At 39.8% G+C, this 15,189-nt stretch overlaps 1 protein-coding gene across 1 annotated transcript; it reads right to left on the bottom strand.

The window, feature by feature from the left end:
* Positions 1–37: 37 nt before the first annotated feature.
* Positions 38–12,858, bottom strand: LOC121654543 (ferroxidase HEPHL1). Its single transcript, XM_042008741.1, is given in 20 exon segments — positions 38–384; positions 866–883; positions 1,020–1,173; positions 1,298–1,437; positions 2,807–3,038; positions 3,140–3,246; positions 3,348–3,473; positions 3,546–3,681; positions 3,802–4,019; positions 4,659–4,871; positions 4,999–5,131; positions 5,296–5,501; positions 6,575–6,706; positions 6,845–6,975; positions 7,467–7,635; positions 7,961–8,215; positions 8,307–8,504; positions 8,741–8,953; positions 10,957–11,201; positions 12,549–12,858. Coding segments are annotated over 20 exon segments (3,300 nt in total). The 5' UTR covers positions 12,722–12,858; the 3' UTR covers positions 38–283.
* Positions 12,859–15,189: the final 2,331 nt, after the last annotated feature.

Raw genomic sequence — 15,189 nt, 5'->3', positions numbered from 1 at the left:
TGAAAATGACCACAGATTAAAAAAAAAAATCACATAAAACGGTTAAATAAATGTATTTATTGCACATTCATAAGAAATGTTACATATTTAGTACCACACCTCTTTGAACAAACCTATTATTTACTATTTTCAATGCACAAGACAGAAACACAAGTTTTTTTTTTTTTTCTTTGTAGAAGTAGAAAAATCTTTAAGAAAATATTTCACCTTGCAGTGCTTCATATTTACATAAATAAGATAAAGCAAATGCATACAACAGCTACTTTTTAAATGTCGGAGTGTTTCACCAGTGTAGTCGACCAACAGCTAGCAGGCCAAGTGCTAGTGAGAGCAGCAGTGTTTTTATGGAAACTTGAGTTTCTTGTGCTCCAGCAGGAATGGTAGCTAAGAAGAAAGTCAGAAAACTGCATGACACCAAATGTCTATGATCATTTCTTACACCATATTTACAGTTAACAATGACAATTCGTCTTTTTTTTAACCATGAAAATGTTCCTATATACACATATATTACATAACAGAACAAAGAAAATGTATGCCGTCCCACCTCTGATTTATGCTGTAACTATAGCAAATGAGGAGTTAATTCTCTTAAAGTTATATAAATAATGGCAGCCACAGTGTGCCCATCCTAAAGGTATAACTTTTAAATAAAAACACAATGTAAGATGAAAGTGATTTCCATTGCTGTGCTAACTGTAGTCTGACTTTAAGTGGCTTCAGAATGAATGTAGAAGTAACATATAGGTGCTCAACATGTTTCATACAGCAACACAGTGATCTAATACTTTGTTTTTTTCCCAGATGCTACACTGTTCAGGTTGTTAGAACAATTTTTCACTAACTAACTAGAGAGAGACCTTACCGTGTGTAGATCTGCTTTCTGAAATTGAAAGGACAAAAAGTAAGATGTTAGAAAAGTATCATCCTAAGATTTGGAATAAAACATGTGCTTACATACTTAACAGGTAAAACATAAAAAAAATAATAATCATAAAAAATCCTTCACACACACACACCCTTGATGGTAAAAGTGGCCTCCATCCCTGCATGGATGTGGTCAGTGACATGACAATGGAGCAGCCATGTCCCTGGATTTCCAGCCACCATTTCCACAGTCTGGAAAGTCCCAGGGAACAAATCAAAGACATCTGCACGGTGCACACGGTCCGTCTGACACATACACAAGGCGTGTGCCGTACATAAAAGGGAACAAAGAAGTGGAAATAAAGAAATGTAAGTTGACAAATTGCCTTTGTGAGCACAGAAATGTTTGCAAGCAAGACTGCAAGTGAACCTTGTAGATGAAAGTCTCAGCATGGAAGTGAACAGTGTGCATGTCGATTTCGTTGCCCATGCCTAGAAGATACCAGTCGATTTTCTGGCCTTGTGTCATCACCAGTCCATGGAGGTTACCGTACAGTTTGCCATTTATCCCTGCATTAACACATACAGTCAGGGTGGAACACACAAGTGGAAAAGGACAACAAAGAAAAAAAAAAAACAGTGACACATTTATTAAGAGACTATTTGTTTTAATGCATACTTTGAAAACGTTTGTACTGGGTTATGTTTTCAACTGTGTTGCATCATCTGTTTTCCATTCTTACTTCACCAGGATTTCAGTCTCCTACAAGGTTTAATAATAACCAAATATTTTCAGTGGATGGCAGGTCTGGAAGGGAAGTAGGCTAGTTTAACACGCCCTGGTGTTTTGTCTACAAAACTGCTGCTGTAAATGTTGAATTTGGTTTGAAATTGTCTTGCTGAAATAAGGAAAGTCTTCTCTGAAAATATGCCAGGCTGACAGCACATGCTGCTTCATCTATAAGCATATCCTTCATTATTAATGGTATCAATCACATAATAGGTATCTGTACTTTGCACACTAATGCACCCCCCACAATATCACTGTATGACTTTTAAATGTGAGATGGAATGCTGATTCATCAGACCAAAGCTTTGCCAAGGCCTCTCTACATTAAACGAATTTTGGGCTAAATACAAGTCAGCAGCAATTTTGTATCTTGTATCTTCTATTTATGTAACATTGAACTTAACTTGTCATTTTTTTTTTACTGCTATGTGATTTCCATTGCAGAATCAAGACTGTTTTTTAATGTAGTCCATCTAAAGACCTTGAAACAACAGCCTTTCTATTTTTAATCAGGCCTGTTCCCTTAGGAGGTTTCCGCAGAAGTCTCCATCTTTAGGTTAATGTTAATGTTACAATGAGTAATGTATCTAAAACGGCTGTAAGTTGTGAAACTATTTGGCTGCACAGACAGTTTCAGAGCTCTGAGGGCCTTAGTTTATACTCACTTCTGTTATATACCTGCGCCACTAGTTTAAGTGGTTTACATGTACATACACATATCTGTAGTTTTAAGCTAGCTAGGTTGCCACTCACTATCATAACAAATTTGAATAATCTTTTAAAACCTTGGAAAAAACGATGGTGACTCAGACACTGTTTCCACTGATTGATTTTTTGATTTGAAGTGGACAAACTAGGCTGTGAAGAGTCAACAAGAGGGAAATGATATCCCGTGTTGGTAGTGGTTGTAATTTAGTAGAAGTAGATGCTCCGGAAACAAACCTCAGAAAGAAAAGTGGAAATTTCTATTCTTTTCTATTTTTTTTTAGCATTTCTGTTCACCTTTTTCTTATTCACATATTATTAAATTAGGAATGCAAACCGGCTAATGTCCTGTAAATTTGCCCATGAGTTCATAGTTTGTCTTTTGCTTTTTTAAATTCAGCTCCAACCTTTTTCCTATGAAGATAACCCCCCACTCTTTTTTACCATGCATCCTGTTGCTCTCCTTAAAGCCATCATTTGTCACGAAGGTTCCTGGGTCAACATTGAGGTATGTTTTGATGTTGTCGTTCAGGTACCAGGACTGGTTTTCATCAAATATCATAAAGAGCAGAGCAAACTCCACCTCTATGTCACTTCTTTGTCTATCAGGCCCCTCACCATGCAGGGTCCCAGGCCTGCATATTACCAGAGGCCCCAGCAGACCACTGTACAGATCCTGCACATAAATACATGAACGTGATCCGTTACAAAGGCATTGGCTGCTATTTAAGAATGCAGGTTAAACTGTGAGTTGTGCTGTATTACGGGGACATGTACCTTGATGAAGTTGACAGTGGAGTAGTAGGCAAAGGTGATGCAGTTAGGATCTGAGATCCCAGGACCAGAGCTTTCAGGAATATCCCAAGTCAGTTCAATAATGTGGCCTGTAGGTAAGAGAGATTGCTAATATTTCTTAAAAGCAAATAGACAAAAAGATATGACCATTTTGGTCATTAGTTATCAGAAAACAGCAATAGCAGCTTACCAGGATTCACAGGAATATGTGCACCACTGGCCCTCACTCCATGTGCACTAATAGAGTATGGCCGGCTGGCTTTGTTCTTAAATGTGATCACTATCTGCTCTCCTACCTCTCCTTTGATTATTGGACCTATGGGGGGAAAAAGGCTCCACGTCAAGCTCAGTCTTGGCAATTGAAAAAAAGAAGAGTCACAAAGCTTACCCAGAATGCCTAAGTGCTCTTCATTAGGCTGTCGTGTCTTTTGAACTTTGAAGGATTCATCAGTGTATTCTCGATATACCACTTTCTTGTAGCGAGCGCCAATCTGGTTCTTCCCTTTACCAACAAATATATTCGCCTGGACTGGATACATGTACCAATTTGCTTTAGTTAACAAACAGTAATAAGTTACACCACTAATCGCAGGCTCCACTCCAACACCGAAATACATCATCCCACAGTCATCTTACTCACATACCTATCCTCTGCTGTGGGAGTGGTGTTTCTCAAGCTCCCAGTCTCTTGTAGGTGAGTAGTCCCACTCTATTTCTTCAGCACTGATAAAATACTGCACAATCTTGGATGGCTCAGAACGCATACTCTTGTGTTTTTCTCCTGGGCAGATTTTCACTTTGTACAGCTCCCTCATGCCAGCTGAGAAGTGATCTGTTGTTCTGCAGCTTACTTCATACACACCTGAAAGAAACATGAAATAAGGTGAAGGATTTGGAATCAGATTACACATTTTTTTTTCTTTCTAATTTAGGTTTTTAATTGCTATTACAGCACACACACACACTATTTTACTAACAAATTTACCATCTATCTTGTTTGTGGCTATGAGGTTTGAACACATACAGAAACACGCTTCCTTTTTTAATAAAAATATATTTAAAATGGACTTTCTTGACACCCTGATATTGATGTGTTTACCCCAACTCCATGTAAAAGCTCATGTAAATATTTTTGAGTAAGAAGTTCTACACTGAAACACAACTAATTAAAATAGCTTCGGCTTTACAAATACATATATGTATACAATGTATATATCTTAGATCACTGTGGTGTTTCCCTTTACTTGAATAAGGATAAAAGGGAAGAACCTACCAAACATATATCAGTAATTCTGAAACTAACTGAAGGAAGCTATAGGTTATAGGTAACTTAGACATTTCCTGTTTGTTATATTTTGAGAGGGATGTTTCTGTCACAGGAAGACAATTATAAAAGGTTTTCTGTATGTCTGTGAAGCATAAATGTGCCTGTCAGATAGAGTCTGCAGCATGTATGATCAACATGTCCTTCATGGAATATAAGTAGAGTAATATCACTAACCAGGAGTGTTTGGCTGCATGGCGACAGATGCAGTGATGTGAGGGAACAGGGTGAGAGTGTCTCGTGTTGTGCTTTGTTTTTTAAAGGTATTTCCCTCAAAATAAACGCCATGGATGTCTGTCTCCGTGCCTAGCCCAAAGGTGTACCACATAACATTGTCCCCTGCACACATCTCCAGTCCCTGAAGGTTCCCATACATCAGTCCATTAACAGCTGAAATGACATGGAAGATTTCATCAGAGTTTCAAAATGCGTGCTTCAGTCTTTACCTATAAAACTGTATTCAAGTTTAATTTAAATGCTAAGTGAAATTAAGGTCTATATAAAACACAATGAATACCGTGCATTTTATTGCTCTCCTCAAAGTCCTCATAGTCTTCTTTTCCCTCAAATTCCATGATGTTTTCTTCCAAATACCAGCTGAGGTTTTCATCCATGATAGAAAAAAGAAGGAAGAACTCCTTATCCACACCCTTCTGTTTAACAACACAATGCAGGAAATATTAAGGGTGTGTAAAGTTCACAGTGTATTTTGTTTATCAAAGGATAGCACATGTACATTTACTGATTCCTTGCTTTTTTTCATTTAGGAATTTTTTTGTAAATGAGCTTGTATGAACAGATTGTACAACAGAACCTGGATGCCATTTTCCCCCAGCGTTCCTTTCTTGCACACGAGCAGAGGTCCAACCAATCCAGAGTTGGTGTCTTTGGCAGGGTCAGTGGCAGAGAAGTACAGATAGGGAATACATTGAGAATCAGAGGCAGATGGGCCTTCCAGCACCTGCCAGGTGTAGGTGAACTTCTCCCCTGGACCAACGTGGGATCCTGGCTTGTCAACACCTTCAAAATTACAGACAAAGGATTAAAATGATCAATGCAGCTATGACTTACCAGCTGAAAGAAATGACATCTTTTTACTTTGCTTTTAACATATTGTACTACACTACAGTGTACTACATGTATAACTTCTATTTTTTAACATAGGGGATAAATTCCTTCACCTTTTTTGGGTTTTACTTTAATTATTTTCCTTTATTCTTTTCAATGTTTTGCCCTTGTTGATGTTAGCAAACTTTGACTTCCTTCCTGGTTAGTTTGCTTACATTTCTGAGCAGCATTTGCGTTCACTCAGTTTGTTATCCTTTGCTGTTTTTATGCAGATATAGTTGTAAATCTTTGGACTTTGTAGTCACGCTGTTTTGCCTCTATCTATATTATAGTTCTCTGTTTTGGACTTTTGTTCATGTTTCCTGGTTTATTAACATGGTTTCTAACTAGGATGTGTTTTAGAAAAAAATGGGTCAGGTTTGTACTCACTGTGCTAGATTATGCCTAGTTTAGAATGTCACTTCAATGCAAAAAGGAACCTGTTGATCTGCTGTAGTTTGCATGTTCTTCCTGTGCATCTGTGGGTTTTGTCTCAGTACTCTTGCTTCCTCTTATTCCAAGCATGCATTTGTTTCTTTAAATCAACTGATAGTGTGCATGAATTTCTTTCTGTCTGTGTTAGCTTAGTGATGGGCTGACAGCATGTCCATGGTGTACCCATCCTCATGACTCTGAAGCATGAATGGGTGCAGTCTCAGAAAATAAAGTACAAAATTGTACCTATAGGCAAGCAAAGGATTGTCACTGGGGTGGTACCTTCAACAGTGCAGTTTGTACCTAATAAAGATCAATATATCTGGGGGCTGTCCAGTCTTTATAACCACCCAAATGTTAATCCTTTCTACCCCTAAATGTACAATAATGTACTACATTTTCTGAGAGTGTGGAGGGAGATGCTGTGGGATTTGGCCCAGCAATCGCCAGGACAATAGCTTGACTTTTCTAACATTTTTCTAACTTTTACTTCCCCTTGATAGCAATGAAAATCTTGTCCTGTCCAGAAGTGTAACTGCCTGCTTCCTCACCATCTTCATAACTGTTTCCTTGGAATTGTTTGTCATAGTAAAGGCCATGAGGTTGGATGCTGTAGTTTCTGTCAGCCTTATTCATGAATGTGACTTCGAGAGTGTCTCCCTGTTCTGCCCTTAGGACTGGACCTGGAAAAATACAGAAAAACTTGGTTATCAGATAAGAGGTTTTGAGGGAACTTAGGTGAAAGATAAAACTTTGGACCAGTAAACAAGATAAAAAAAAAAGATTTTTTTTCCTGACCAGTGAAAAATAAGATGCTTTACCCAAGATTCCTAAGTGATTGGGTGTTGATTTTTCAGTGGTGAAGGTATTGTCTGTGTACTCTCTGTAAACTACTTTGTAGTAGCTACCTCCAATCCCTCCATAATCATGGCGAAAAAACACTTCTGAATCACTAGAACAGGACAAGGTTGGGTTGTGGGAGGAAAAGATAGTATCAGTAATGTTGGCTGTAGTGAAGAAACAGCAATGAAATTCATTTTTAAAGAGACATCAGGGCTTCACTTTATAAGGTCACAGAACAATAGTGCAAACAACAATCACTGCATCCTTATCCACTGTTACGCTAGACACAGAAAAGCTCTTTTACCAGGAATGATCAGCTAACATGTAATCAACCCTATCCAGAAATCTTACACACTGCCAAAGAATAAACCATGACAGGTTGGGAACAATCAGTAACAAAAAGGCTAGACTGTGCAAGACAAAAGCAAAGCTGGCAAATTTTGTGTGCTCAGTTCACGTGGTTTAGATTAAAGCTATTTGAGTTTTGAATCACACTAAGATAATGACTTAACTTTCATTTTGCAATCACGCAATGTAAACACCTACATACATGTGTGGTATGTCACTGATGAATATGAAAGCAAAACAGAAACAGCCCACCTTTCTGCTTCAGTAAGAGATACGTTGTTTATTAAATCCATTTCTGAGGGAGCATAGTTCCACAACACTTTCTCTGCTGCCAGGTAGAAATTCCTCACAACACCACTCATCGCTGTGGAGCCGGGATCACTGTCACATGACTTCACCTCATAAAAGGCCTGCATCCCAGCTGGAAAAAAAGAAAACACGGAAAGATGCACACATGTCATCAAAAATAAGTAAAAAAGTAAATACATGTCTAAAATATTAATCTAATTATGGTAAGGCAAGTGTAAGGACCATTTCTGTTCTTCAGCTACATTTTCAGTGGACTTTGAATAGTATTAAAACACACATGTGGCGTGTTTCTAGTAGGACTACACACCTTGCCGTGAAACTGCACGTAACACAAAACTTTAGTACCCCCCAGAAACACATTCTCCCCTGTCAGCAACTCTTCATAGTCATTTTGATGGGTCAGAGATAAGTCAGAGGTCAAAGGTCTGGTATCCTACCCTGCAGGTGGTCATTAACCTGGCAGGTCAGCAGCCACTTTCCTTTTGCTTTAGGGATCATCTTGGCTGTAGCAAATGTGGCTGGGAAAAGGCTGAGGGTGTCAGTGCGGTGGCCGCGGTCCAGCAGAGTATTCCCATGGAAAAAGGCAGAGTGGACGTCTACCTCATTGCCCATGCCAAACAAATGCCAGGATACTTCACGATTCTGGCATAACTCAATTCCGGGCAGATTACCAAACATGTACCCATTGATAGCTGAGACACAAAGAAAATAAACAGATCTTAGATTGAAAGAGAAGTGCACGTTTGGTGGAAAACTGTCTTAGAAGGAGTAAGATTCTCTTACCATGCATCAGGTTTGATTCCTCGAAGTCTGGGTCATCTCTGTTGACCCCCGTTGGCTCAGAACACCTCTGAATGTTGTCCTCTAGGTACCAGCTCAGACCTTCGTCCACCACATTGAACATCAGGAACACATCCTGGTCCACGTCATTGCGGACTGACCCTGTGACTGAGTCTAAACTGACTGAGTCCTTTAACATTCCTGCACTCAGAGATATGTGAAAAATAGAGAATAACATTTAATATGTGGTTACCCACCATCTTTGTTTTCTTTATGAGACTTCCTTTTGTAATTTTTCATAGTATTAAGTTCTTAAGGCTTTGCTATGGTAATGGAGAAACATATTCTGACTTAATTCAACATACAATAAATATAAGCACAGAAACTGCTCACTGTATGTAAAGTTTATTTTAATTTAGTTTTGTTTTGTTTTTAACCTTTTTTACATGTGAGAAGTGCCCCAATGAGTCCAGAGGCAATGTCCTTGGGTGCTTCTGTGTGAGAGTGGTAGATCCAGGTCAGGCAGTTGGCATCATCATCGGTGGGAGCAAACTCTGGTTTGACCTCCCAGCGGTAAGTGTAGTTGCCTCCCGGAGGAACCGAGTCATCTTTCTTTAAGGTGTTTGATGTCCCATCTGGGTAGAATGCACCTGCAGAGATAAACACAATGTCCAGATCTTTTTTTTAAATCTTATTCAGTTTAGAGAACATCTCAGCCTTTCACTTAACAAAGTGCTCAAAGAAAGCAAAACTGTAACTAATACTTTTCAGAGAATCACAAGAAAGCATTTCAGCTTTCTTGTGAGAGGATCTATACAACTCTGGCCAAGAAAATGCTTAGTATTAATACACATTTAGCCAATTTGACCTTCTTAAGTTTCCTTCATTATGGAATATAATCCCAGGCAGAATGTGGCTCATCTAACACGTTTTTTTTTTTTTGTACATATTTTTCCACAATACAAAGTGACTCATAAAAGTTTTATGATTTAAGTACTTTGATGACAAAATCAACTGTTAAAGTGGGGATTTGAGGATTTATGGTAATTGCCTTGTTTTAAGTGGTTGAGTTTTGTCGAGGATTTTTGATAATTACATCTCTTATGTTCAAAGGCAGGTCTGTTGACTTCATATTTTGAAAAATAACCTGAAATTACATTGTTTAGCACTTATATTTGGTAAAACCATTATCTAATAGTTCATTCAGGCCACATGGCCCCACAGTGGCATTTTTGTAGTTATTCTTTAGTAATTTTAGACTTTAAATTAATTTATTTATCTTATAAACATTTTTGTTTGTAATGCCAGCTCTGAGCAGCATTGGAAAGGCTTCCAATTAAAAAGTATCTCAGGATGTGCTTCTATGAAGTTGGCAGGCAGGGATTGTTGCCCATTTTTCAAAGCAAAATAGCTCCTTCCATTTAGCAACTTGAATGGTTTATAGTTGTTCTAGAGACAGATACACCAGTCTCTGCTGTGGAGTTTTCCAGCTCCTTCGCTGTTAGTTTTGGTGGCAAACCCAGTCTAAGCAGGTTTTGATGCAATATTCTTCTCGTTTTATGATAAAGGTTTTAAGTGGGTTTTGTGGGATTATCAAGTCTTGTTTTTTTTTTTTTTTTAATAACACAACCGTGATTTGTATTTCTACACAGCTTTGTCCCTGACCTGTTTGGAGAGCTTCTTAGTTTTCATGGTGTCCCACAGTTTGTGGTACCTTTTGATTGATGGTGTTGCAGCTTCTGGGACTTTTCAGAACACTTAGACTGAACAGGAGGCCCTTATTTAACCAATAATGTGATTTCTGAAGGTAACTCGTAGGACCAGAGCTTGTTTAGAAGCATCATAGCATAGGGGTGTAATACATATGCAGTTGTTTTTTATTTGGCTTTTGCATGTATCTTATTGGCAACTCTTGCTCGTCACATTACATGTTTTAATAAAGAATTTGATGATTTTAACTTGTCATTTCCCACATTTCTCACTCTTCCTGCTAAAACTGATATAAATACAAATCTGCTGTTACATAACAGAAGTACTCTGTAAATATCTGCATAGTAGTGTACAGTAGTATAAATATCAGAGTGAAATAATACAAACATCTCTCTCTATCCCTTTGTTTTGAGAGAGAGAGATTAAAAAAGGGACACAATTAGTTTGAGCTTTCTGGAAATTCCTTCGGCAGGATGTAGCACATCAGTAGGAGTGGGAGTTGGATGGGATGTTGTGTTGCATAACAAAGTGCTGGAAAGAAAGTTTAGGAGACTTATCTGATAGGATATTCCAGAAAACAATTGGTGACTTGTCTAGTGTGTAACCTGGCTCTCATTCTGTGACAGCTTGGACAGACTCCTGCCTGCCAAAATCATCTATAGGGAGCAAGAAGAACTAAAGAATGATCTCCCACAACAGCCAAGGGCTTACTGAAATTGTCCAGATTATTGAGCAATGTAATTTGAGCACAGGCCTGAGTATAACATTCTACTTGGCTTTCATTAATTAGTTGTAGTGGAGAAGATAAATCTGTCTGAACTACAGAGATCATCCTCAGCAACCCAACTTATCCTCTATATCGCTTACTTATAAAGATTCAGTATTGCATGAACACTTGCTATGTGATGACTCTTCAGCATTGTTTCTGGTGATCATACTTTACCTTCTGAATTCTTCTCATAGAAAACCCCATGGGGATGTATGGAATAGTTCCTACTCGCAAAGTTCTTCAAGTGGACCACAATGACATCATCAACCTCAGCTCGCAGTGTGGGTCCCAGGAAACCCAGCCATTTAGGACGGGGAGCCAAACGACTGTATGAAGCATCTGTATACTCTCGGAACATAGCCTTCTTATAAACACTACCAATACGGTGGGGCCCGCCTTCCAGGAATACAGATGCAGCCCTGTGATAGATACAAACAGTGCTGAGTTAACACCAATGACTGAAAGAGTGTGAGAAGCATGACAGTGAGACTCCTGAGGTCAAAGTCAGGCTACAGTGACTAAGGGATAAAATATGTGCAATGGGAAGGATGTGGAAGGGACAAATCTTCTTGATTTTCTTGACCACACTTCATAAACAAATGCTGTGTTTACCAAAACTTATGTACAAAAGTCATAAAAAAAACATGTTGGATAAAGTCAGTATTTCATTTCACATTGGTGATACTGGTCATTAATAATAAAAATAGACTTGAAGAATTTAAATTCAACACATTGTTCTTTCTTTAAACAACAGTATAGGGATAATGTGATTCCTTGTCATTTATTTCAAGGTAGCAATCCACTGTTTATGATAGATTATCTTAATCTAGTACTGTGTAGCTGCATGAAGCAAACAGAACACATAACATCAAAAGAGGATAAAAGCTCTTCAGTTTATTCTAAAATTATAATCCTTTAAGGTCTAAAAATAACGATGGAAATGTTACTTTTCAGGTACATTAAGTCTAACATTATGCAAGGATACGGCAGTGCTTACGCTCATTAAGTTATTAAATAATAACTCATGAAACAATTATATTCATAATAATATCCATCATGTAGCTTTACATTATGCTGTGCTTTCATTTGTACTGCTAAAAAGTAAAAAAAAAATCTTATCTTTACAGTGAGTGTAGCATACAGTCTGTTCTAAATTGTTAAGACTTATCTTTTTTTCTAAAATACATAAGATCTTATCCTGTTTGTCACTTTTGATCACAGTTTATCCAAAGAAATGGATGATTGTGTCTGTTTTCTACACATTTGAGCATCAGCAGGTGAAATATTACAACGAAGAAAAGAAGTTGCTGGTTAAAGTTGTCAGGTGCTTAAGAAAGAAAGGAAGGTTCAAAACATTAATCAGGAAGCTTGACTAAAAACTGAAAATGTAGCTCTGGTGAAGTCCTCTGTGAAATTTAACTGCTCCGTTATTGTGGTTAACACATAGAGGAAGCGTCTGCCATGACTATCAGGGAAGTACACAACAAACCGTTCAGAGGTCTACACGCTGTCACTACCCGATAAGATATTACAACTATTGAAGAACTTTTGACGTTAAAAATTTGTGAATCTTCTGAATTCTGTTTTTAGAAGGAATTAAATATTTTTCTCTCCACAGTTATGATTGCAGAACTGAAATCTTCAGTTATCAGCGACCATTTTATAGTGGTTTCGTTTTTGCATGTCAGATAAAATGAATGGGGGATGGCAGCTGGTTACACAAATTCCAGAACAGAACTTGACTGAACATGACTATGACAACTCACTCGTCGTTTTCAATGGTTTTGCCGTTAAGCAGGTTTTTTCCGCTGGGTGCGTAATCCCATGAATCCTCAATGATCCCCATGTAGTAAACTCTCTCCCTGCTGCGCCTCGCTGCCGCGCCGGACGACAGGACAAATAGCAAACAGCTCACAAACAGCCCCAAAATCCATGTCATGTTCGGGGAAAAGCTCTATAAAATGACGGGACGGCGTTTTAAGCGGGTTGAGACTCAAGCACAAGTGGAGATCCCCGTTGGCTGACTCAGGACTAAGTGCGTTCAGATCAGCCCTTACGAAACAGCAAATGAAAACAACTATTCTATTCAGCTAGAGGGCACCGAAAATGACCCGCCTCCAGTGGTACCAGACTGGCAGGAGTAGCCTCATGTTCTCGCATCAATCACTGGTGGATGCAATCACCATTCCCAGCGGTGGAAATTTAGATAATGGATTTACTTATGCCAAAATGCAATCTCAAGCACCCTTAGGTGTAATTTATTCGAATTCTAATGGGACATTCGCCTTCCAGAGGTGATGATCAAGCACATCAACTGCACTGAGAACATCTTTATTATGTGCCACCAGTTTTTATTTGTTTGTTTGTTTTTACCTAAATTCTCATAATTTTCGACGCATTCTTTCACTACTATATAAATAAATCTGCACCCATTAACAGTGCCTCATTACATCAGTAGCACTGAATTTTTAGAATAACACCAGCTTAAATCTATCATGTGTATAAATCTAATATTAACCAATTAAACTTGCAGCTACCTATCAGGGTAGGATAATTCTTGAATCTCGATGCCCCAAAGCTATTATTAAAACATAGACTATTAACTAAGCTAGAAGATTCAATCTTTCTTCCAGCTTCAAAATGGGAGGCTGACTTCTCCAGTAACTTTAATCAAAATTAATGGTCACAAATATATTTAAAACCTTTAAAAATGACTATAATTCAAACATGCAACTAATACAATTCAAAGTTTCTTCATAGAACTCATTATACAGGACAAAGAATGTTCAGGATGGGTCTGTTACAATCAAATATTTGCTCACATTGCACTGACAACACGAGTGATTACTACTTTCATGCCTTGTGCTCCTGCACACCTGTCTGCAGGTTCTGGCTTCAGGTATGTGAAGACATGTCAACATGGATTAAATGTAACATTCCTGCAAACCCTACACTGTCTACTAGATGACTTGGATGACATTAACTTGGCAACTAACTCTGCGCACATGATCCTCATTGTCTTATGTATTGCAAAGAAAACTATCCTTGTGAACTGGAAAACCAAAAATAATCTGTGTATTCAGCAGTTTAGGCCCCAACAGCCCCCGACGCCTTGTGGCAGTGGGGCATGGCCACTGGTGGGGTCTGGGTAGGTGGGTGTTGGCCCCTGGGCCGGATGGCTGGTCTATTCTGGGGCGGACTGGTTGGGGGTTCTGGGCTCTGGTGCCTGGGGGTGGCACCCTCTCTTCGGGGTGGAGAGGTCGGTTGGTGCCAAGGGGTCTGGGCCTGACTGGGTATGGCGCAGGAGGGGTGCATGCCCTGGTGTCTGGTTGCTATCCCAGGACCCAGGGTATGGCCCGGGGCAGGAGGGGTGTAGGGATATGAAGTGATTGGGTTTTGGGGGATCATAGAGGGAGATGTTGGGGTGTGTGGGAAGTTTGTGTGTGCATGTGTGTGTGCGTGTGTGTGTTTGTGTGTGTCTGTGTTTATATGTGTACTTATGTGTATATGTGCCAGGATGAGTGGGACTGTGCAAGGATAGTGTATAGTAATAGATATAGCGTATGTGGGGAGGGGAGGGATCACATGCACTTGTGGGGGGGTCCTGGGTGGTCTTGGGGGTGGTGGGCCATGGGTCTGGGCTCTCCCACTGTCCTCTTCCACATCCTCTCCTTCCTCTCTATAGGCATGTGGTAGGTGGGTGCCTTCTGGGGTTGGTGGCGGCTCAGTGGCTGTGGTTGTTGTGTAGCCCGGTCATGGGGCACGGCGGCTCCTGGCCTGTCTTGCCCTGGGCGGCGTCCTGGGGAACGGGAGTGCCTACTGCCGCCAGCAGCTCACCTTCTGGAAGGACGTTTGCTTTCCTCTGGATTTGCATCCCCAGACCCCTCTACGTTCCCACTCTCTCTACTCACATGTAGGGACTTGGGAGGTATACATGTCTTGCTGGGTAGAGTGGAGGGGGCCATTGAAGTGGCATCGTTGGCTGCACCCTGCGGCAGCTCGCCTCTCAGTTTTAATTCCATGTAGACATCAAAACACAATAAACACAACACACAAACAACTTCTCGGGGCTGGGCCATGTAGTGCATGGCAGGAGGGAGGGGCTGCTTGTGTGACCTCGCTCCCAGCACTTTATGGTTACGGCCCCTCAATTTTAATTGCAAACAACACAAACTTCCAGGCTCTTGGGAGGGGTTCCAGGCTGTTGGGGCCCCAGTGGTGGGGTGACTTGAGTTTGTGCTCAGGGATTGCTCCTGTCTCTGGGCTGCCCTAGTCTACCTCTAGCCTCCATAGAGGTGTGGTTGCATTTGCACAATCACACTCATCTCTGATCCCTTCTCATTTCTCATACTCTGCATGCTGACACAGTCATTGAGTTGTCCAGTGGGTTTATACACTAGAGCTACC

The sequence above is a fragment of the Melanotaenia boesemani genome, chromosome 15 (assembly GCF_017639745.1).
Source record: "Melanotaenia boesemani isolate fMelBoe1 chromosome 15, fMelBoe1.pri, whole genome shotgun sequence".
In the NCBI taxonomy this organism is placed as follows: Eukaryota; Metazoa; Chordata; class Actinopteri; order Atheriniformes; family Melanotaeniidae; genus Melanotaenia; species Melanotaenia boesemani.
The sequence above is the reverse complement of the archived record's forward strand: the minus strand, read 5'-3'. Positions and strand labels throughout refer to the sequence as shown.